The 24,959-nt window shown below is 39.6% G+C and overlaps 1 protein-coding gene across 2 annotated transcripts in view; it reads left to right on the forward strand.

The window, feature by feature from the left end:
* The window catches only part of LOC131084154 (bifunctional heparan sulfate N-deacetylase/N-sulfotransferase 3), a 162,916-nt gene that overhangs the window by 17,224 nt on the left and 120,733 nt on the right, over window positions 1–24,959 (forward strand). For both annotated transcript variants that reach the window (XM_058025331.1, XM_058025332.1), the window contains exons 3-8: window positions 7,108–7,195; window positions 7,772–7,926; window positions 10,709–10,894; window positions 13,334–13,462; window positions 22,423–22,605; window positions 24,125–24,221. In XM_058025331.1, the coding sequence (XP_057881314.1) occupies window positions 7,108–7,195; window positions 7,772–7,926; window positions 10,709–10,894; window positions 13,334–13,462; window positions 22,423–22,605; window positions 24,125–24,221 (838 nt within the window). The remainder of the gene's footprint in view (window positions 1–7,107; window positions 7,196–7,771; window positions 7,927–10,708; window positions 10,895–13,333; window positions 13,463–22,422; window positions 22,606–24,124; window positions 24,222–24,959) is intronic.

Genomic DNA, 24,959 nt, shown 5'->3' on the forward strand with positions numbered 1-24,959 from the left:
TTAAATGGTTTGAATTCTATGTTCATTGGAAAAATATATAAATTTCACTCACTCTTGAGTTCTGATTGTTTACATAATTATGTAGACCAGACTTTGGAATCTTATTTATTTTATATTGTGCTGAGCAGGAAGCACAGCCTGTAGGCCTCTTGGGGATTAGTGAGTCCTAGTTTGTCCAGGCTCAGGCTTTGAGGTCCAGAGAATATTGGCACTGAAGATAAAAGTAAGGCTGAGGTTTTTCCAGAAGGCCATATTCACATTCTCTTGGATTTGATACATATAACACTGACACTACATTTTTACTTTCATTACCTAAAAAAATGAATTTTTATTTTTTTATTTCGCAGTCCGCCTCTGACAGTCCAGGAATTAAATTGAAAGAGGGTAGAAGTGGAGGGAGGGACAGAATGTAAGAAAATGAAGATAGTGCAGAAGGTAGTCTCACACCTGAGGAGTTGCAGCTGTACTGATCACCAAAGATCAGGAACAGCCCTGCCCTTAACAGGCCACAGCTGTGCCCAATGAGATGAGTGCTACAAAAGAGTGGGTGAGCTGGGTGAGGGGAGAGTTGGAGTTTGTTGGTTGTGTTGTCAAGAAGGAGTCAGTGCTGCAAGGAGCTGCCCATGAGAAGTCACCAAGAAGGTACGGGACTTTTGCAATATGATGACAACAGGTAGATTTATATTGGACATCAGGAAGGAGAGATTTTTACAGTGAGGGTGGTGAGGCCTTGGCACAGGTTGGCCAGAGAAGCTGTGGTGTCCCCACCCCCTGAAGTGTCCAAGGCCAGGTTGGACGGGGCTTGGAGCAACCTGGTCTAGTGGAAGGTGTCCCTGCCCTTGGCAGGGGGTTGGAGTGAGGTTACTGTTCCTTTCTTATCTGGGTAGGATGTGTGGGGAAGGGAAGGAGGTGCCTTGGAGACCTGATGTGGAGAGCAGGTCCTAGGCAGCAGCTTGAAAGGAGCTGTAGGCTATTGCACCTTGGAAAGAGCAGTTTTGGAATCAAATTTGTGATAAGCTGTGTTTTACAGAACATCGCCTTTTGTACACCAGGCATGGTGTGTAGGTAGGCCTGAAGCTGCACTTCTTAGATGTCGGTGCTTTGGCCAGAGTGAGGTGGCCACTGACAAACTTGTCAGAGCAGAGCTGGTGCAGTGCCCCAGCTGCAGCTGCCTGTGCATCAGCTGAGACCGAGCTCTACTGCTCAGATTAGGCCTTGATCTTCTTCCAGAGCTGAGCCTTGCAGGTGTTTGCAGCCACTCACTGCCAGTGGCAGGGTGAGAGGGCCCGCTCAGGGACTGGGATGTGCTGCAGCCCTCCCTGTCCTGCAGCCAGATGTGCTGCTGGGCCTGCTGCCTGCAGTGAGAGCTACAGCTGGAGCTGGCCTGTGAGGGAGTATTAAATAAGGAGCAAATGTGCTGTTGATCATGAATGTGGAACTGGGAGCTCAGAGCACAAGCTGTGTCCTTTCTGAGCTGGGTGACCATAGAATGCATAGAATACATAAAACACATGCCCAGTTGGACGGAACAGCCCATGGCAGTGTTTTATCTGTGACAGAACGCTGTGCACCCGTGCAGACAGGATGTGAAGCTGCAGAAGCATGGGCTGGCTAATGAGGGGTGCAGAGGTGTAATGCCTAATGTTTCCTGGGAGCCAGACAAGTGTCAGCACAAATCAATGAAAAACCCTTAGAATTTAGCTGCTGCTGGTGGGATGCAATGGAGACAAGGCAGACTAAGCAGGTGGCCCAGAAGTGACCTGGAGCAGCATCTGAGGGATGGCCTGTGATGCTCGGGGCTGAGGCAGCTCTGGGGCTGCGTGTGACTGCAGCTCAGCTATCAGAGTGCTTCCACTGGCCTAGCAAACCTCACATTGCCTCTCTACAACGTTGCCAGTACAAGAACTTAAAAATACCAAGAGATTCTAAATGCATTTTAGAGACACCTGGGTTTTGCTCTGAGTTCTTTTATACTCTGAAAACTCACTTCTTAATATTTGATGTCACATGAGCATGTCAAGTATTAGGTGAAAACGCAGCCAGCATGGTTTCTATTGAAAGCTATCTGACCAAAATCCACGGGAAAACAGGTAGCAGCAGGGTGTTCTAATAGTCTTGTTTCAACTGAGCTGGGGTTTTTTTTGGCCTTTAATTAAAAGAAATGCAGGATTTTATTTCCACTAACTGCAAAATAACGAGATTGGGTAGCTGTTTAGTAACAGTAACCTCTTTCATCTAAGTACAGTTTAATTAACAGCTAATAAAGCCAAAGTTCAGAGAGAACCCTGAAAACAGCATGCTAATTACTTGCCTTTATTAAATGCTATTGGCACCAAGTATTTATAACCTTCAAGTTACCTTGCAGTAATTAGCTCAGTTCTCTTTAGCTGGTACCTCAGCCTCCAAGAAGTGAGAAGTTGGTGAAGGAAGTTAGAAGTGTTTCTTAAATCTCTTGGTTGTTCAAATGATTTACCTAGATGAAAGAGCCTAATTACTTGAAAATACATAATTGCACTACCATCAAGATCATTATTGTATGGGGTAAAAAAACGACTCTAAAGGAAGGCCCGGTGACATTTTAAACAGTGTATTGTGATGAGAACTTTTTGTTGAAATCATTTGAGCAACATTTTCCAAAGTGACTATATTTTAAGGATCCTTCACTAGACACGTAAATTTGGACCCTGAGGTGAAGTTGTGGCTCCTGAATTTTTTTCTTCTATGGGATGCTAAAAACTTAAGGGGGCACATAATTGGGCTCCAGGCTGATATTTTATTGGCACTTAGGGGGAAAATTGGGTTACCTGTTCTCTGCCAGCAAAACACTTTGCAGAAAACACCAAAGGTTTTCTTCGTTTTTTTTCTCTTGCTCTCTCTGTAGTGTCAGCTCTGCTAAGAGAGTGCACAAAGACAAATGAAGCTTTCTTGTCCTTTCGTCTGAAGGATAGATAAAATTTTTTTTCAGGTACATCCCTATACCTAAAACAATTATGCTTTCTCCCATGCAGATTAAATGTTTATGGTATTGGGTGTCAAATTGCTAATCTTGGAAATCCAGAAAGAGTAGTCATCATTGCATTTTAATGATGTTCCAAAATACATAATTGATCATGAAGGAATCATTTTTCCTCAGAAGCAAAACAGTCCAATAAAATGCTGATTCCCAGACACTTGGGCTGGACCTTCACTGGGGCTATGTTCTGTTGCTGCTTGTCGTGCTGCTTCCCAACAGCCCAGGTTCTGCAGGAGGGGGACATTGAGGGAGGCAGGTGCTGTGCCAGTACCTGAGCAGCAGCTTCTGCTGCAGCACTCCCAGAGCAGGGAAAGGCAAAGGGATCTCCCAAAAAGTGCAGAGTGAAAGGACATTGCATCAGTTACAGCTCATTAAACCTCTCTACACCAAGAGCTCCACTCAGAAAATGGCTTTACTTCTGGTTCTTTCCGCTCTTGCAGGGGTTACAGAAGAAATAGAATATGGAAAAAGTAAAGCTGCTTTTGAATAAGAGCTCCCCTAGAGGGGCTTGCTCTGCTTAGCTCAGGTGCTTTCACATTACACTTCCTATTAATTTGTCCCTCCTTTTCAGAAGGTCCTTGCCTTTATTGAAGAGCCAACACAACATTAGAAATTTTACTCATGCAAAGTAGTTCCTAATTTAATGGCTCCTTTGATTGTATTTTCAGACAGTAAAACAGTTAAGCAAGGAAGCGTTGAGAGATGATATCTGTTTCCCAAAAGAAGGAGGAGGTAAAAGGCTTTCTGGAAAATGATGAAGCTGCCCTTGCATTTGTTGCTGACGTAAAAGCATGTACTGATGTGAAGTGTAAGATGTTAATGCTGCAGCACTGTGAGGCTCTCTCTGTCTGCTTGCCAATTTAGTTGAAATGTACATGATTACAAGTAGAATACCAGCATATTGAACTATTTCTCTTTTCAAGTGCCTGAGTTCTTTAGCAGCTTTTCAGCAGGAAAATAGTCATAAATATGTTGGTGTGACTGCACAAAGAAGGCGTCATTCCTATTTGGTGAACCAGAGTTCAACAAGGCAATCTTGATTTATTCCTTTGATCAGTCAAGGCATTTGAGTCTGAATATTTGTGTTGATGCTGAAGAAATTACAACTGTCTGTTTGCTGAAGACAGGCTGACACTTGCAGCTTTTCTGTGACAGACTCTGAAGTGAAATCACATTGATGTATTTTGAGGGCAGGAGGCAGGATGGCATCCTGGCTGTGCAAGTGGGAAGCAGGTTTGAAGATAGGAGTTTTATCTTTAGCTTTTCAGCTGATTTACTTGAACTAAAATCTTTGACAGCCCATGTCATCTGTCCATGCCTCTGTCGTGTTTGAGAGATGAGAAAGTCTGTTGTTTTGCTGTCAGGATAACTTGTGTCTATCCCTTGAATTGTAAGAGGGCCTTTTTCTGAGATTTTGATTTTTACTGTTAGTGAAGAAAAGGGTCTTTCATCATGTATTGAACATTTACATTTGATTTCTGGCACTAGGATTTTCCTAAACCTAGTCTGTGAGCTTAGGAAAAGTTCAAAAGAAAGTACTCCATTGGAGCTGTGTACATGAAAGGGATTATGCAGCTAATGTTTTATTTTCCTTATAGTACCAGCAGAAATATAGCATGTACTAAATAATTATTTATAAACATATGGAGACTTGACGGTTTTAAAATACAATCTTCAGTACTGGTGTATTTATGTAACATCTCATACAGATAGCCAGAGGTGCTGTTCGTAAATAGTTATAAAATATCCAGAAAATACCAGCAGTTTGCCTTCAGCTTATAAAGCAGCATGTAAAAAGGAAATTTCAGGCTTTTAGTCCCCCTACATTTCTCTCTTTCTGTCTTTCTGATGGAAACTCACAGTAATACACCCTGCCATCTGCTACTATATATTTTTCATGAGTTTTAACATTTTGTTTTTAGAACCTGAAAGATGAGTAAAATGTCAAGTCACCCAGAAAATAATCATAGGCACGACAACTCAAATGTTAGCTCAGCTTGTTTGTACCCAGAGTGGTTCACAGCTTGTCTGTGGCCTCCCTCTTTGCAGGCAGAGCAGGTACACCCTTGGAATTAGCTGATACATTTCCAACACAAGGCAAGAAGGTGGGGGCCACACTGGCAAAATTAATTCCCGGGGAAGAAGTGAGTTCTGTGTTGCATTATTGCAGAAATGTCTTGGGCCTTCTGCCACCTTTCTCCCTCCTCCCTTTTAAAAGCCTATTGGTCATTCTGGTTTTTCCATGCTGCTGGATGGAGACCAGATTGGGGGTGACAAGCTGGGAAGGTGTTAGGAAGGTACAGCATAAAACCTTCAGCTCCAAAAAATGCTCACAGCTCTTAATGTGGAGGGAAAGAAGTGAGCAGCCCTTGGTGCCACCGCGCTGTCAGGCTGTGCTCAGCATCCCTTCCCTCAACAACGTGTGCCCTTAGCACAGGAAGGGAATAGCTGAACTATTTGCCTCCTACCTTTTTAACCATGCAGAGATGAGGTTATTTCATTGAATAGATTCTGAGCAGCCCAGGGTTGGTTTTCATCGAAGTCCTGTGCAGATGTGCTGCCTTTTATTAGAATAAGAAGCTTCCTTGGAGATCTTTGCACTCTCAGCCTGCGCAAAAGCCCTTGTTACAGCATTGCAAGATTTTTCACTTAATATTCTGCTTCATAACTCTGGAGCTTGGGTTCAATTATCTCCATTCCGTGCTTCATTTTGCTCATTCCTTAAGAATGTCTCTTGTTCACAGGACAGTTTTCAGGCTTTGCAGTGAAAGATGATGATCTTTACCATGTGAGCCCTGGGAAAGACCTGAAGAGCTTGTGTGCTCTAATAAGGTGGATATTGCCTCAATCTGTAAAATGGGTCATATTTTAAGGAATTTTAAGTTGAGTGTATACAATGCTTAATACTTCTACTGGATTGGACTCTCTACTATTTTTTTTGTCATTGGCATATAATTGTAGGCTGATCACTTATATAATGAACATGTCCAGGGAAAGTAATTAAAATTACTGGATCATATTTTTAAGGCACTAAGTTGTCTTTGCATTTCAAGAGTAGAGTGCCTACTAGACCTTTCAACCTTTGAAAATCTCCAGTCGTTTTAATCGGTTTTGTGCAGTTAAATACATTCCCCATTCATAGCACAGTCATGCTTCTCTGACAATAGAAATGTTTTCAACCAATTTATTAAAACCATTGTGCTGTACTATATGTTGACTTGGAAAACTTTTCTGTGGCCTTTGCTCGTCTGTTTTGTTTTTGCTTTGCAAAGTTTGGAAAGCTGGATTTCTGTGTTCTACTTGGAAGGCTGAAGGAGAGAACAGCAGGGTGTAAGAGTCTGGGAGTGAACTCCTGAATGCGATATGTAAATTTTAGGAGTAACAAATCAAGAAGAGCATATTGAAACTAATGAGTGAAGCTGTACCTGATGAATAATGCTTCCCCCTTCTTCCTACATGCTGGTTTTTTTGTTTGTACTTTAGTTCAAGTACGCAGATGCTGACAGTCAGTATGCTCACTGTCTGAGAAATTAGTCAGAATTTGGGGGAATCTGCAATCCAGTTTTTTGATGTGGAGTAGGGTTGATTTAGCTTCTTGCTGTCCCTCTAGATTTTTCTTTTTGCCTTGCCCATGATTTTGAAACATGACTGAAATGCTGTGGATGTACTTGAGCTGATGCAGAGCAATGTAACTCTGACAATTGCTCTTCACTCTTGTGAATGGAGCAGTGCTGGGGGCACAAGAGATCTGAAATGAATTCCTGGCTCTGGCCCAGCTTTACTGAAGAACTGCTGGAAGGTCTTTTCTCTCCATGTGCCTGTGTTTTCCTCTCTCATGATTCAGGGAATAACCCAGCATTTAGTAGCTGGTTATCTTCATGAGGAAAATGATGGAGTTTTCATGTGGTCTTTAATCTTTATGTGCTAATAAAAATATCTGTACTTCTCTGTCATGCATAAAGAGCTGTTTTTAAATAGCAAAACCAATCGAAAAGGCACACAACTGTAAAAATATTTATATTGTTATATTAAGTTTGTGTGCCAGGTTGTGTTCTCTACAGGTATGTTTATATGCTGATTTGCTTCTTTTTCAGGCCCTGCTTGATACTCAGAATCTTTTGAGAGCCCAGATTACAAATTTTACTTTCAACCTGGGATTTTCAGGAAAATTTTATCACACAGGTAAGAATCAAACACTAAAATTACTTTGATTTTGATGGTGTTCTGTGTAGTGTGAGGACAAGTAGGAATGGTAGAGTCACAGCTCTATGTGTTTACTATGCTGTGTTCCTGCATTAGTTGCTGGTATGGAACAGATTAAATGCCTCTCCCCTTCTATTAAAATTTAGCTCCTTTCAGTCTGCTTTTGAGTGGCAAATTCCACCAATCACTTAAAATTTTGTATTGATTTCACTGAGGCATCTGTTGAGCTACCACAGTTCATCCTTGTGATTGTTTCATCTCTACTGTAGAAATATATCAGTATATATTATCCCTTAAAATAATTTTGTTTTAAAACTATATAGAAATAGGATAGATAAAGAATATTAAATAGGATGTGGGCCAGCCAAGTGCTCCTGACTGTCCCATGTTGTCAGCAGTGCCTCAGCAGGAAGTATTTTAACTGGTTGCAGTTTATTATGTTAACATCATTCTTACTGTTTCCAACATTTGTAAAAATATAATAAAAGTAGAAAGTTTACTTCAGAAATGTTTGGGTTTTTTGTTTTGTTTTTTTTTTTTTAATTCCCTCCGCAGGGACGGAGGAGGAGGATGAAGGTGATGATCTGCTGCTGAGATCTGTGGATGATTTCTGGTGGTTTCCCCACATGTGGAGTCACATGCAGCCACACCTCTTCCACAATGAGTCCTCACTGGTGGAGCAGATGATCCTCAACAAAAAATTCGCCTTAGTGAGTTATATTTCTGCATTTTTTATTTAATTTAGGTACTCAGAAACCATTATTCTGTTTAGACTAGCAAAAAACCCCCCAAGTTTCTGAAAGAATAAATACTCCATTGAAAGGTATCAAATGACTTTGTGAAACCACTGGATGTTAGGCTTAGATGTGTGCCACATTTTCAAAGATACAGTTCTGCAGTGATACCCAATAACATCTTATATATTCCCTTTGCATCAACTTTATGTAAACTTGTTTTGAAAAGCATTGCCTTTACTAATATTTATTGACAACAAAGCTCTGAATCAAAATGTTTCAGTGAGAATATAAGAAAAAATCAAAACCAATTTTAGGTCTGAGGATATTGGAGAAACAGATCACAGTTAAATGCATACAATAAACAAAAATTGCCATATATAAAACATATTATTTGTCTGAAGAGGGGGTCTGGTGTTAAGACCTAATTGTATCAAAATATCTCAGCAGACATAACTTGTTTGCTGAACTGCTTTTGCTCTTACAACAGCCTAATTTTACTTCTTCCTTTTTGAATTCCCCTGGTTGCTCTTTAGCTGGCAGGTGATGGCTTTGTTCCTGGAAGGAGCAGGAGGATTTGAAATAGCAGAACAACAAAGAGTGCATTTAATGGTCGTGTGTCAGTGAGTGTAGGAGAAAAGGATAGACCTGACTATCAGCCAATTAAAGGTTTTATTTGAAATCTTGGCTTTTAAGTGAGACATATGCTTTCTTTCAAACAAAGACTTCACCTTGTTTGCTGTGAATTGTAGTTGTACTGAGTACAGGACAGCTCTGCTTTAATGTTTCCTTTCAAGAAAGCTTTGCAGTAGGTGTTAGATTCCTAGAAATTTAAAAATCTTGTGTCCAGAATTGCCCTTTTAATATGATTCTGTGTGCTGGTGCAAGCTCCACTGGAAATCAAATGGTCCTTGTAGTTCTGTGTGGCCTAAGACATCCTCTGGGATTAATGTGCAAGATGTAATTGTTAGAGTGGTATAAGGATAATGCATTTTCAGCCCTGATTTATGTAACTTCAGCAGTTGCCATTTTCTTTGCTACTTTCAATGCTCTTAAAGCTTACAAATATTTTCTTTTAATTTTTTTTCATGTTTAGACATACAGATATGAAGCTACTCACTATGTTTCATTTGCTCAGAGCACTTAAATTAATAATATAGAGAAGTAGCCACTTTTTTGAAAGAGGCCAGAATTGCTGATGCCTGGTGCTTTATTCACTCAATGTGTGTATTGTGTGGGAGATGCTTTACTGGGGAGTATAACAGTCAGTGAGGAATAATGGAGACACTAATTCATTGAAGATGATAGGCCCCTTATTAGAGTGAAAGATTTAGATTATGTTCTTATTACTGCCTATTGTTGAACTCGAGGGGAGAAGCCTTAAAAATCAGACTTTTGTTTATAGATAAATGAAGGAGATGCAGTGGAATGTTAGAGAATGCAGTTTCTAACATGATCTGTGAATATTTTCCTTTCTGATGTTTATGCATGCTTAAGGGCAGTAAGAAAGATAAAAGGAAGAATTGGATTATCTGTGATGGAATTAAATCGTGTGAAGCAGTGTAACTGATGGAGTATCTACTCTTTATCTTCTCATGCAGTACAGCCAGGAGGGCAGATGTTACTCATTCCTGCTTGGCAGATTACACATGGTGCCCTTTATGTGTGCCATAAATTCCTAAAGGCAAACAAGAATTTCATCATTCTTTAAACATAGAGAACTCAGGGTTCTCCACTGTGACTGGACCAGGTGTGTCTGTTACACACAATAAATGGTTTTACTAACAGCACACACCCATTTTTCTAGAGGTTTTCATGTTCCTTAGTACCTAGTTGATTCAAAGGAAGAGGTCCAGGTATCAGCCAATGCTTTGCATGCACAGTATGATTAGGAAATGGTGGTGATGACTGTATCAGTTCAAGCCATATTAAAAACTCTAACAATTCAAAGGCAGTACAAAGGCAGTCTTCCTAAATCATGGCAAAATGATGTCTTACGTACTGTGCATTCCTCTGATCAGACTACAAGGAATATCTCCTATAAACTGTTCCTTTGAAAAGTCACCTGAAGGAAAATGCATTGGGTGTGAAGAGAATGTAATGGCACCAAGGTATGTACACACAATAAATGCCAGCAGTCTTCAAAAATAGGCAATGTGCTACAGCAGGGTTTGCTGTACAGCCTCTGCCTGTATATTGTTACAACTGGTTATCTGTCTGCCATTTGTAACATGATACTGAAATAGTTCAGCTGCTTTTTAAAATGGATTTGTCTTTTGAATGGACTAGAGGGGAGATGCAGTAACTCTGAAATTCAGCTCCTCATCCAAGTAATCATGAAGGGACGTGTAGTGGAAATTGTGGTTTTGTAGTTGTAGCTGCCAAATGCAACGTGTTGTGTTGAGTATGTGCCACTGATTATCTCTCTGAAATCAGAGTTTGTGAGCAAATTACTTGCAAGAACTGGGAAGTGTGCAGCTTTCTGTTTCATGTAGATTGAATAAACCAATGTAAAATGCATTTATATCCTTCTTCCCTGCCTACTCACAAAAATATTTTCTAAAAAGGGTTTGTCTTACAATCCTGTGGTTTGCCTTCACCATGCTGCCCTCCATCTCCTTCCACATAATCGTATTTTGATATTACTGTTGTTTGAATTTCAGACCTGTTCTTGGTCTTTTACAAACAAAGCAAATGAGAAATACCAGAACATCAAGTTTAATTTTTTGAGTGCAGCCATTGTTCTGTCATGTCTTAGGAACATGGTATTCCAACTGACTTGGGCTATGCAGTGGCTCCACACCACTCAGGAGTCTATCCAGTACATGTTCAACTTTATGATGCCTGGAAAAAGGTCTGGAACATCAGAGTAACCAGCACAGAAGAATACCCACATCTGAAACCTGCAAGGTATAGACGAGGCTTCATCCACAAAAACATCATGGTGAGTTGTGTTGCTGATGTTCATTTTGTACTCTGCCATTTCATGAACCATTTCCTTTTAAGTGGAAAAGCAGGGTATCCTGAGAGTTCACACTGCGAGAAGCACACATTGCTGTGCATAAGTAGCAAGGTATATTTCATAGTGTCTTGTTAATTAAAATCAGTCTGTTGCTGGTGATGTTTCTGCTGATAAAGGTGGCACCCTGCTGACAGCAGTTAACAGGCTGTTAGCTGTTCTAGTCCTGTGGTTAATGCTGGTTCAGAGAGCTCGAGCAAAAAGTCAATTTAGCATCATTTAACACACTCTGCTGGGTTAGATTTCGATCAGGTTTTAAATTTGTATGGTACCATTAACTGCAAAAGAGTATTGCCAGATTATGCCACCTCAGAATCTGGATCTGGCTGGGTACATATTTTTGTCTTCCCTGTGAACTGTGCATGGTTGCCCTTGTTTGGCTTCCTGCCATACACAAATACGAGCTGGGCTTTGCAGCCTGGTTTAACCCAGAGCCTCAGGAGCTGTGAGGAAGGAAGACACCCCCCACACCACCTCCAGGCTACCCAAGTGCTCTCAAATCCCACTGCTTTGCTGAATTTCCTAACTCTCAGCACTGTCACTGACAGCCATGTTTGCCAAAGGAAGGGCTTTTGTACCCAACTGGCATGGAAGGGTTGTGCTGTTTCCATCTGGGCACTGAGATGGAGGCTATTTTGGGTTCACATCTCATCAGTATTACCTCAGAAGTGTTTCAAAACAGCTTTTCAAAATACTTGGTGGCATCTTCCCAAGTAACTTTCTTTTGGAGCATGTGGGGGAGCAGTAAATGGGGTCCTGTTGTACCTCTGGCTGCAGCAGGCACTTTGGGGTGGTTGAGAGCCTTGGCACAACACTTAGAACAGAATTCTGGTTTTGTTCTTGGGTTGCCATGGATACCACTTTGCTAAGCTAAGCAGTAGTAATTTAGCATTTTGATCTATTTTTGGGTGAAGCAAATGAAAATGATCTCCAGAAATCTAGGAACAAAACTGACACCAGTGTAGAGTTGAGCTACAGTTTATACTCCTCAAAGCAATCACTGCATGTGAAATAATGGGTTTGTGGATGTGCTTAGGGAGCACAAAGCATTTGGGCAAGACAGATTGACTCAGAATCTCCAAAAATCCCTTCCATAAATATTTGTAAAAACACATCATTTGAAGACACATAATGAGATTTAACACAAGGACACTGCAGCCAAAAATCTATTTCCAAAACGAGTCATATAAAACCACCTGTTGAGGGAGTCTCAAGCTCTCAGTTCTCCAGGGCAAATGCATCAATATTTTACATCTGCAGGCTAATAGTAATGAACACACTCAGTAGGAGCATTGCTATGTAAGATTTGTCAGAGCACCTCCCATCCAGTACAGCTTCATTCCCTGCCTCTGTGAAAAATTGTTCTCATATTTCTTCTGTGAAAAGCAAAGGTTTGTTAAAAACTTAGGCAAGTCTATGGCAGATCTACAAAATCCATACATTTTCTGACAACACAATTTACAATTCATGATCACAGTATTCTCTATTCACAAGAAAAAACATGTTGAGAAATTGAACTGCAGGAAATAAAAAGTAACTACAAAACCACAGCCAGTGTTAAAGAAGGCATTTGTATGCTTAAAAAGTTAATCTATCATAACAATCCCAGTTAAGCATTATACATGAACATCCATACTCAGCTGTTGATTTTCCATAAGGAATAGACATAATTGGAATACTCTTCAGTAAATTATTTTCTGAATTCAGGAGAAAATATTTTGAGTTTCTGATGAAAAACATAACTGCATTTAGAAGTTCTTCATATTCAAAAGATTGGTTCTTGGATTGTTTTTGAAAATAATTTTGCTTGTACTACGTATTTCAACCAGTCTTAAAAAATAGCACAGTTGAATGAGAAGTAAATCTTTATTACAAGGTGAGCATTACTGACAAATTTCCCTATTTGTCATAGTGGAATTATTGGTGGTGATGCCTAAGCCAAAGAAAACCCAATTTACCTTTCCAATTGCAGTTTAAATTTACAGCAAAGCCATCATTCAGATAAAAGTGGAACTGATTGATACGATATAGACTGATAATATTTTAGATTATCTTTCACATTATTTTAAATCTCCAGACTTCAAATACTTGGATTTAGGATGAGGTGTTATGGACAGGATGAGTTGGATGAGGCTCTGGAATTGTAATTTGGTGATAGAGATCAGTCTCCAGTTTCAAACAAAAAATGATGAATGTTTGGATGCTATGATTTTAGTGATAATAATTTATCTAGATAAGTATTGATTTCCAGCAAAGTTGAGAGGCCAAATATACCCAGCAATTATCTGTGTTACTTCTCTGACTTTTATCATCTCATTAAAAGTATAAACTCTTGAATTTTTAATGTATTTTTCATAAATTCAGGTGCTTCCAAGGCAAACTTGTGGCTTATTCACCCACACTATTTTCTATAAAGAGTATCCTGGAGGTCCAAAGGAATTAGACAAAAGTATTCAAGGAGGAGAGTTGTTCTTCACAGTGGTTCTCAATCCAGTAAGTACAGTGCAATTTTTAAATGTTTTTTTTAAATTATTGAAGAAAAAGTCACTGAATGTTCCAGGGCTGTTCAGCTGAGTCTCCTAAACAGTAATGGTTACTGACAGTGAGTTCTTTTGCTTTTTCAGTTATTTAAATTAAGATGTGTGTTCTGTTAATTGTACAAAGCAGTCTCCACCTTTTTTTGATATCTGTGTTGTTAGTAATGCAGCAGTGCCAGCCTGTCTTGTTCTTTACTCTTTGCATGAAATAAGACCCCTGAGATTTAATATTTCAGAGAATTAGAATGTGAAGAACTGCTGTGAGTATCTCAGGTAAAGTTCATTTCTCTGCTGTGCCAAAGTCGTGATGCCAAGTGTTGGGAGCACTTATTGAGGTGAGAAGGCTGCAAGCAAGGAATGCTTGGGCTCCAATCAGTTTAGAGAAATTTCAGTTGCTCTCTCATAGCAGCTTCAAAGAAGAGATCCAAGTAAAAGAATCACACAGTTAAAAGAAAATATCTGAGTAAATGAACCATATCTGCTTAACCTTTCATTTCTCTTTAATGGAGATAAACAAGAAGTGAGGTGCTGAAACTACAGAGCACTGACAGAAGAGAGCAGTGTAGTATTTCAGAATGGTGTGGGGTTAGGTCAGCTGCCTCAAAACTGACCTCTTAGACAAGCTTTTACATGAGGTTTTCATTTGGGATCCAAATCAAAGATATAAATGAAGTTCTCCTGTTTTATAGAAATGTAGTCACTGGGAACACCAAAGGGAACAAAACATATTTCCACTCAAATCTTTTGGAATAACCTAAATTTTTTTTTAATAAACCTAAATGTTATGTGCCCTTTTTTAATCTTCTGCAATGTAATGCAGTCCAAAGGAAAACAATTTCTGAAAGCTATTTCAGCAATTTATATGGAGGTGTATTTTGCAAGCCCCAGATTCTTTCAGGCTATAGTTTTGGCTCTTTGAGAGCAGTTACTGTTACTGTGTTTTGTTCCCCTTTTTCATGTTCACATAGCAGAACTGGGAAATAAAAACTTTATTTCCATAGCACACGTGTGGTTTCCCTTCTAGAGGGTCACAGTGTTGCAGTCCTGGCTTTGAGGATGTGTGTCATTCCAGGCACAGCATAGAATCAGTCATGGAATGGTTGAGGGTGGGAGGGACCTTCAAGTCCATCTGCTTCCAACCCCAGGTTAATAGAGCTGAGACCTGGAAAATTCACTGGGTGAGGAGGGCATTGGCACCATAGCAGTCCTTTGGCAATATGTGGGGTTTGACTAGAAGTTACTCGGTGAGCAAATTAGAGGAAGGCACAGAACAGTATTTTGAGTCAGGACAAAATATATTCCACCTTGAAATAAAGCCACAACAGCCAAAAACTATTTTGCAATGTAGGGAAGCAGCAAAATTTAATATGTATTCTTGAGGCATAAGCCTTTTAAATAATAATAATGAAGGGAATGGAAGATAAAACAAGCAGTGAAATATCCCTGATTTTTGATATTCATCATGGAGGATTGATCATGTCTGCCTGACATCCTGGAATGTGAGTACAGTAATGTCTTTTTACACATTACAGTTAGGTCTGTGATTCATGCATTGCTGTGCAGACTGTGGGATCACCTACTTCTGAAAATTATGATATCCTAAATACAATGCAGGCTAAAAGAACAGAAGCTAAAATGCAGTGTTTTCTAAATATAAGTGTAAATGAATATTATGCTAAAATCTGCCCAAGACCCCTTCTAACGAATGCCTTTGGAAAGACAATGCATCTGGTTTCTAAATATCTGCCTGTAAAGAGTTCCTGAGGTTCTAAGCATTAACCTGACACATAGTCAGTTTAAAGACTGAGATTTTTATATTTGTGGGGTTTAGGTTTTGCATATATTTATGTCATAGTTTGCAAGTCAGAGTTGGGCAAAAATATAGGCATTAAAATGAAGACTAAGTCATTTCAGGATTCTAACTATGGACTAGCATTTTGGATTTCATAAGCTTTCTTGTGTTTTCATTAAAATGGCTGTGTTTTCTTTATGTGAAACACAGCTGTTGAGAGGATGCAAAAATTCCATTATGAGGCATTTTCAAAATGTTATTTTTCACTGATACAAAACTAAGAGAAAACACCGCCCATGAATCATTACAATGTCAGATAAACAATGTTCTCAATAATGAGTACATAAATAGTTAGTCTCCAAACCTGGAAAATATGAATGTGGATTAAATGTTAATCTTAACAAATTTCTTCATTCTATTTAATTTGGAAGTGAATATAATTTTTGAAGTGTAAGTTACCAGGCTGAGACTTCAGGAGCTGAGTACCCTACTCTGAAATAAGTGCCCCTAAGAATGAAGCCCAGGATTTCTCAGTGCTTTGGCTGTGCAGTGATGTAAGAGACTCTCTGCCTGCTTACAGTGTGCTTGATCAACCACCATGTGCAGGATAAACCACAAAAGCCACAGGACTGTGTGTGCAGTGTGAGTTTTTGTCCTGAAAAGCAGGGGGATGCCCTGTTCCCAGAGCAGGTGTTCTGCAGGTATGAAAGGCCTCAGGAAATGCTGCTCTGCAGATGCTGTTTGTGGAGCTGGGAACCAGCAGCTGCACTGGTGCAGGAGCAGCAAATCTCATGGCTGGCATGTTGTGTTCCTGTGGTTTGCATGGGTACCCCTGCACTGGTGGCTGGGGCCTGATCCTGACCACTCTTCCTGTATGCCATCCCAAATTCTGAAGTGCCACCAAGCTGAAAAAGAGAGCACTATTACCAATCTTCAAGTAATATTTTTGTGTCTATCTCCTGTTAAAGATCTTGCTGGCTGCAGCAGCCCTTGGGCAAGATCGTGCTGTATCAGGATCTTGCACAAAATATTTCACAGGAAAAGAAAATGCAAGCTTCAGCAGCCTGTATTGTTGGTGTGCTGGCATTATTTCTCCCACATTATCAGCTGAATAATTGACTTTAAGGGAGGCTGAGGGACTTGCACTGATTTAGCCAGGGAATTCTGGGGCAAAGCTGCAAAGAAAATGTGCATTGTAGAAGCGTGTAGTGATGAGTATCTTACGCAGTCAGACACATCTTTAGTTTATTGTCTCACATAGTTACTGCTTTTCATACCACTGTACTGTCTTTAAAACATTTTAGCAAGTATTTTTCCTGATAAACTAGTTAGAATCTGCAGTGATTTCAGATTCATCTCTCTGCAATATGCCATGAAGTTCGTGGATTAGTAAAACAAATTTCTGTTTAGTGTTTCTTAGAACAAAATTGTACCAGTTTCCTAAATGTGTCCCTTGTAGGAAGTGAGCCATTAGCTTTTGAGCTATGTATAATGAAGAGGTCAGTATAGACACTGCTGTCAACTGTACCATTGCTTCTCAGATCCTTTGAACTGCAGAGGATACAGATCTGGAGCTTTTCTATCCTATGAGATGAATGTTGAAGGGTAACCAACAGTTCTTGAAATTTTTCTGTACCTTTTCTGCCCCTAAGAAGAACAAACAGAATGCAGTAATTGCATTACGTGCACTTACATGCACTTCCTTGCAAAGCACTGTGTGTCGGCAGATGGAAAGGGAAAATGCCCTGTGGAGAGGAATTTGGTCAAAGCCTTCAAATGGTTGACAGCCCAACAATGGAACTAATGTGTAGCCAGCTGTGTGCTCTTGACGTGGTTACAGCAGTGCTGATGAAGAGGAAAGGCTGTCAATGCTTTAGGCACTTTGACTGATCTTAAAATAATTGTCATCTTTGTGTGCGTTCAGTTCTAAGTATTATTTTCTTCTAATTTTTACCTCTCCCTAGTTGCAGTCAGTAGAGCTGTTATTAAGCTAATTGACTTGCAGCAAGGGAGGAATTATCTCCTTTAGCACTGAACATGAGAGGATTTGTATGAGCATCAGCAGAACTTGCTGTGTCTTAGTGTGACCCTGAACTGGCACTACAGAAGAAAATCAAAATCAAAGACACTCAGACTCAGTTTTTCCCTTTCTGTCCATCTTGCATGGCACAACCTCATATTTAACTGTTCTGAGTGTGAGAAGCAGGAGAGATGTTCAGTTTGACAGGCTTAGCCCATTTCATGGGTGAGAAAGGCGTCAATTTCACTCTCCCCTGTCCTCTCATGCCTGTAACTCCAACAATAGTTGCCATCAGGTGGGGCAGGGAGAGAAGCCAGTTTGGCCAAGCATTTTGGCTGACTGCAAAGCTCAGGTATTCTTTGCCTTCCTATCTATTCTTCAAAATCCACCCATAAAAGCCAGACAGAGTCTGGTATTTTGTGGGTGGAATAAGAAAGGAAAAAAAACTTCCCAAGTGAACAGTCATTGTGCAGGGGCTGTGGAACAGACAAGAATAGCTGTCTGTTTAGAGCTGATTCCTTGTAACAGTGGGCAGGAAATGCATGGAAACTGTGGCAATCAGAAATCTTTACTCTTCTGTGATCCTTAAAATTCTTGAATGGAAAGCTTTGTGCCAGTGGTTTAAAGTGAAGCAAGTCTTTTGAACAGTACTACCATTACTGAGTCAGCAGGGGAATGAGCAGCTGCGGAAAATGAACTTGAGGTTCCTGACTGTCAGATCAACAATTCAGAACTACATCAAATACATGATTTTGTTTGAGCTCATAACTCTTCCCTGGCTCCATTGTATTTATGGTGGAGACACCACTGTGTAAATGGAGTGGACAGGTCCATGGCAGCTGTGAAAGCAGCAGGACAACCTCAGGGTTAAAAAGGGACTTGCAGGCTGGAATCTCCGTGGTGGAATTGAGCACAGCTTTTCTGCAAGCATCCAGGTCTGAAAGGACTGTCTTCCAGCTATTAAAAATACTTATTCAATGTAGACTCTGCTCTGATTTGTTGTTCCATCAGTTTGGCAGTCTAATGGAGCAAAACCTGCTGTTACTGACTCTGAATAGCTGAAGCAAAACTGTTTGATGTAACTTGGAAACAATAGCAGAACTGTAAACAGTGTGCACAATGCCAAATTGATTGGAATATAGGTGTTGTGAGAGTTGGATGTATTCTCATGGCCTGTAAACATGTGCTCAGTAGCTAAAATAGCAGCAATATTCCAAATTGGTAATGTATCTGCTGTGAGTACCTAGCTGAGACCACAAAATTAATTGTCAATCACAATTTAACTTCAATTTGAAGGGTTGTCCATAACTTCATTGGGTTGGGAGGCCTCAGTGCTACTTATGTTCTTGCACAGATGGGAGAGTGACATAGTGCCTTTGACTAAAGTACCTTGATGAGTGGTTTATTAGTAGGAATTTATTCAAGTTGGAATTGCCTGCAATAGATCTATATATGGTAAAAAATAAGTGCCTGGTATGTAATAAGTGTTCATTACCTGTTTGTTTTTTTTTTTATACCAGCTCTTCTAGCTGTAGATTTGAAATGCCAGAGTAATTAAACTCGTCAAGATCATCAGTGTCCTGCGAGTCTCAGACTTCCCTCCACTTCCCTTTCTGCTGCAGTTGATATGTAAAAAAAGTCTTCTCTCTGCTCTGGGGTCTGATCCTGGCAGCTTGAGAGAGACTCCTTGAAGAAGCCAGGGGACCTAGGAAGGCTAGTCACTCTTGGGAATGCTAATATCATTCCTTTGGGAGTAATATCATTCCTCTGTTTTATCAGAAAACAGCAGCTGTTACTAAGACTCCAGAAGCTTGCTTTGAGTAGTGTCCTTGTTGTATATTTTCAATAGGTGCAGGATCCTAATAATCTTGATTTTGTAGTGATCAGTATTTTTTAAAATACCCAGCCAGCTGACATCCATCACTAGAAGTTGGGTAACTTGCTGCATTGTTTCCTTCTGTGTAAGTTGTTTATCAAGCATCTCTCTGCTCTTGATACATAAATTAGATCATGCTGGTTCATCTTTTCCTGAGACATGATTTAATAGCAGCAGCTCCTTCTCCATCTCAGCTCCGGTTTGTTGACCTAAAAGCTATTGCCTCTAACTGGGAAATGTTGTCGTAAGGAAATACACTGTATGGAATGAGCAGTCAAAAAGATAAAAGCTCTGTCTCCTGACTGCTTGTTCTCATTTCCCTACATTTCTGCACTACCAGTCAGAATCCCAAATAAGATCAGGACTCAGGAAGGAGAGCAAATGAAACTTAGATCCTTTCACTCTGGGCAATAAGAAAATCCTGAGGAGAAGCTGAAGGAGAAGGCAGAGCACCTTTGCAGCTCTGATGTGAAATTGTGTGAGAGTAGCAAAGGAGCTGCTGCCCAGAGGCCAGATTTAGTCCCAAAGCATCATTTTAAAAACTGTCTGCATTCCATTTCAGTTCCCTTGTGAAGGATATTAAATCCCGTGGAGAGCGTGCATTGAAGTGCAACCAAGATGATGGTTTGTTTGTGAGGAACAGCTAAAAAAGGGTGATCCTTCTGCACTGAAATAAAGAAAATGCTGAGATGCCTGAAAGAAATTACTCGAGAAGAGTGCTGGAAATAATAAAATCAAATCAGCCCTTTTTATCTGAAAGGGAGGTTAAAATGCTTGTTAGAGTAAATATAAATATATTCGCAGCTGCTTCCCTATTGAAGGAGGAATAAAGAAATATATGAAGTTCTGTGTTTTACAGCATTTCCCAGAGGTGGAAGATTTTTGAACAAATGGTGTTATTTACTAGATCTAGCCTTGGGATGTGGCCACAAAGGATTCCCTTTAGAGCTCCTAAAGGAATCCTAAAAGGATGGTGGTTCCAAGAGAGTACATCTTTAGAAGCAAGAGAGTAAATCTTTAGCATGCTATTAGTTGCAGAGAAAGAATAATGATTTTTGTTAATTAGAACTTGTTTGAATTACTCAGAACATGATATAATAGAGCAAATTACAGCATCATAAAACCAGTATGGAAGGGAAAAAATAATCATTGTGTTTTGTCCTGGTGTGAAATGGCACCACCTGCAGATGGAAGGGGATTGGTGTGTGTTCCCATCCTTCTGCACAGGCAAGTGGGGAGTGATCCACCATCCCTCTCAGCTGATTCTGATATTTATGATGCCATCTAGAAGAGTCTTTTTCTACAATGTAAAGTCATGTATCTGCTTGGCTAAGTATGGATTTCTTTACAAGATTCAGCCATTTAAGTTTTCAACCAGCATTTGATCATTTTTGTGCTGTAAATAATTAACCATGAAGTATTTGACTTAAAAAATATAACTAAAATGAGAGCTTAGGTCTTGGATAATTTTTCCCTTCCACTGACACAGTTTTGTATGCTGGAAATTATTTATGATGATATGTCCAGTCAATTTCTGAGCCTGTTCTGACATTCTTGAAATTACAGTGATATTCTCTTCAGGGAAATAATAATTATATTTTCCCTGAACTAGCAATCTTTTCAACTTGTTTTTCTTTTTCTTTCATGGCAGTGCAGTAGCTGTTGGCAGGTAAGGAGTTGCCAGGAGATGAATTGACATTAAAATGTCAGAGTTCAGCCCACATGTAGGAAAGAAAGGGGCTGTCAGGAAAGCAGGGTAACCTTTTTTATGGAAACCTGCTGATTGTGACTTTAGTGAGAACAACGTGGTCCTGTGGCTGCTCTGTTCCTGAGTTGAGAACTGAGATGAAAAAGGAAACTTGAAAAGGTTACACATCTGGTGCCTAAAGGGAAGGGGTTTTCAGTCTCAGTCCTACCCACAAAGAAAGATCATCTCCTAGTGATTTAGCACTGTGTATCTTCTGATTTTACTGTAAATACCAGTTTTCATTATTTTCTTTTTCTTTCTTGAAGCTGAGGACTGGAATTCCTTTACAAAAGATTAACTTCAGTTCCTGAACTACTTTCAGCATTATGACCATGATAAGCTTTTATTTTATTGAAGCAGCTTCCTTCAGGTTTTACTTTAAATAGAAATTGCTCATTCATGGCATTAGCAGAATTATTTATAAAAAGAGTCATGTTTCTAATTTTTTAATGGAAATTGGTCTGGAGAGTGTATCTTGGGGGAGTTGTACTTTAAAAAAACTTAAATCACTGGTTTGCAGATTTCAGTGCAAGAGCAGACTGTTACATCAGTGAAAAATTTCCTTGGAAAAGGATCACTGTAGAAAACAGGGGGTTCTGTCTGCAGCCCTTTGTCAGTCCGTGAGAGCCCATCCTTGCAGTCTGTGCATCCCTGCTCTGTTCACCAGCTCAGTTTAGGTCCCTCCAAAAATGCCCTTCCTGTGAGAAACCTCCATGGAAGCATTGCTTCCATTGGGAGTGCAGAAGTGCAGTTGGAGCAAGGGCTGGAATGGCAGGGTGTATGAAGGTGTATCACCTTCATAGTAAGATACTGGGAGAGTAACACACCAGCAGCTTTCAAACTTCTGGTGTTTTTTGTTTGGGAATATTCCATGCAGTTATTTGAAAGTACTCAGGTTTCAGATTTTTTTTTTTTTATCTGTTTTGCATATTAAAGTCACAGCAATAGAGCTCAGCTGTTTCCCTGGTCTGTGGCATCCTTACTCTTCCATGAAAACAGAAATTATATTATAAAAAGATACTATGTTATATTATATACAGATATTATGTTATAAACTGATATCGTATATTATAAACAGATATTATATTGTAGTATAGAATATACAGAAATATATTTTTTTTTTAATATTTCATTTATATTCCCCTTAAAGTAAAGCAGCGGGCACTGTTTTTGCTGTGTGCTCTGAAGTAAGTGCACATAAAGGTGCTGGCAGTGTGGCCCCAGCCCAGGGCAGCACTGCACATCCTGAAGCTCCCAGAACTCATGGCCCCTGTTCCAGCGATTTCCTCACTGCTTGCATGGAATTGATGTGAGCAGAGGGATGAGATTCAGTGAGGGGCCGGGGTAGTGAGGGCCGTCTGAGTGTGATCCGAGGCTTGCTGCCCAAAGAGCAGAATGCAATGGGAATTCCATTCCCTGGGGCTGCAGTGCCATCTAGCGATGCAGGGACTTGAGGTGTGCTGTTCCTTTTGTCTCCCCAGATCAGCATCTTCATGACACACCTGTCCAATTACGGCAACGACCGCCTGGGCTTGTACACCTTTGTCAACCTGGCCAACTTCGTGCATACCTGGACAAACCTGAAACTGCAAACCCTGCCCCCCGTCCAGCTGGCTCACAAGTATTTTGAGCTATTCCCTGAGCAGAAGGACCCTCTCTGGCAGGTGAAGGCTGAGCAAGAGACCGGAAAAAAATTGTCTTGGTGGTTTTTTGGGTTTTTTAATTCTTTGTTTCAGTTTCTTGTAGAGAAAAGCAGTATATTTTTAAGTTTGTTCCATAAAAAAGGCAACTGAAGCTTCAGGATGTGATTGTGGTTCCCATCACTTGTTAAAGGCCATGTAATTAATATGCGTTAGGATGTGCAATTAAAATTATCTTTAATTTGTTTTATTTGTGACACTACTTGCCTTTAAAAATGTGGGGAAAAGCAGGCAAGTCCATGTTGTGTTATTTCTCTTCTCCTTTTGGAACTAACAGGATTAAAGCATTTGACAGGCAGATTTATATGCATCTTCTAGCAGTTAAAGAAATGGGTTTATCTCCAAGTATGTAAGGAGAAGAGGGCATCCAAGAAGAGAAAATAGCATTAAGACCATGGATACCCTAATTAGCCAGGTGGAAGTAGATGAGATAATCAGAAGTTATTTACAGTAGGCTGGGAGCTGCCCAAGGAAGAAGTTTGCCAAGAAGCTGTAGATACCTGAGTCCTGACAGTGATAATATTAACCCAAATAAAATCTTATTAAGGTGGCTTGGTGGATATACTCTAAGGAGCAAACTTTACTAAATCAAACATTAAAATGTATTTAAGCTTGCTTACTAAAATGTTTTCCAGCGTTGAATATTGAATTGCCAACTTAGGACCTGAGCTTGCAAATTTGTACTTAAATATGCATCTTGGAATTCATGCTGGTTTTGAATAAAACATTGAACTAGAGGGGGAAATGTCAAGGATTTTACATAATACTAAGAATAATTTTTAAAATGGAAATTACCCTGTAGCCAAATTACTTGGAAAATTATGAGTACTTAGAATTATAATGATAAAAAAAGACGTTTTTAAGTTACAGCCACTAAGACTTACTGTATGTGGTGCATTTTGTCCATAATTGATGTGATTTTGAATACAGATATATATTCTTAAGCCTCAGAGGGGTACATGAAGATAATTCTCTTCATCTCAGTGCAGTATTGCCAAACAACAGTGTCAAAAATTGTTTGTGAGTAGCATTTCCAGAACAAATTTAAACTGATTCAATTGAAGCAGCAAAGATTAAATATTACTATTAGGTACTGATTTGAAATGGAAGATCAGAATATGTATTGGTGAATAGAAAGCCTTAAATCATAATCAGCTTACTCTTTTAGTTTTAAAATGCAGCATATATAGTGTGGTAGCTGTTACAGGAATGGGGCAACTATATACGTGTAGGATATATTTCTTCAACATGCTTCTTAAAAAAAATTCCAGACTCTTAAGCGAATCAGGTTCTGACCTGGTTACATTGGAAATCCCATTCAGAGTCACTGGAATAGTTCTGGAATGCATTGGTTTTCAGTCATAAGGAAAAATAATAATTCCTGGTAAGAATATTTGTACATGGGTGAAAAATAGGTAATTTATATATGAACCTTCTCAGATGTGATTACCAATGAAATTCTGAGTTTTCTTCTCCGTTGCAGAACCCCTGTGATGACAAACGGCACAAAGATATCTGGTCTAAGGAAAAAACCTGTGATCGGTTACCAAAATTCTTGGTTGTAGGACCCCAGAAAACTGGTGAGATTTTCTTTTATTCCAACAGGATAGTTTGTGTGGAAGTTCAAATACATAAAACAATTCATCACTGCTGACTCAGGCTGCTCTGTAGAGATCTTGATCATCCAACAGCATTTTGTTATTTTTGGATACCATGCAAATATAGCTTAAATCATGTAAATTATGACAGCAGTCAGTACACATTGAAAATGCAGGGTTCAGGTGTGTGTCAGGTTTTTTATGTCAAAATGAGTAAACTTGAAAAAGAGGTGAACAAGACAGACAAGCTCTTGTCAAAGTGGAAGAAGGAAAAGGACAGGACAGAGACATCTTTCAGATGGGTTGGATTCTGAATTGCAAGTTCTTGTGTGTGTCTTGTTCATAGAATATTATTTCTTGGCATTTTTTTTCAAGTCAAGAAGTTCCTAATGGGCAGTTTTAATTACAAGATTGCACTAGTCTATAAATTTACTCAATGGTTATTTTTCTTCTCTGTAATCAGGAAATTGCAAAATTCCTTTTATCTTCACCAATCCCCAAAAGCAAATGAATGCAAGATTTTAAAAACTTATCTTTGTGACAGTCTCATATACATAAATCATTATTTTTTAAAACACTACTATTTTAAGTTGGAAAAACAGATTTCAACACTGGTACCCCAGTTGTCTGTATTAACTAATTACAGTTATTTAAATGTCCTAATTCTAAAAGCTCAGAAAGTGCAGGATCTTAGGTGACATAAATCAACATCCCCTCAGT

This window comes from Melospiza georgiana, chromosome 5, assembly GCF_028018845.1.
Source record: "Melospiza georgiana isolate bMelGeo1 chromosome 5, bMelGeo1.pri, whole genome shotgun sequence".
Lineage (NCBI taxonomy): Eukaryota > Metazoa > Chordata > Aves > Passeriformes > Passerellidae > Melospiza > Melospiza georgiana.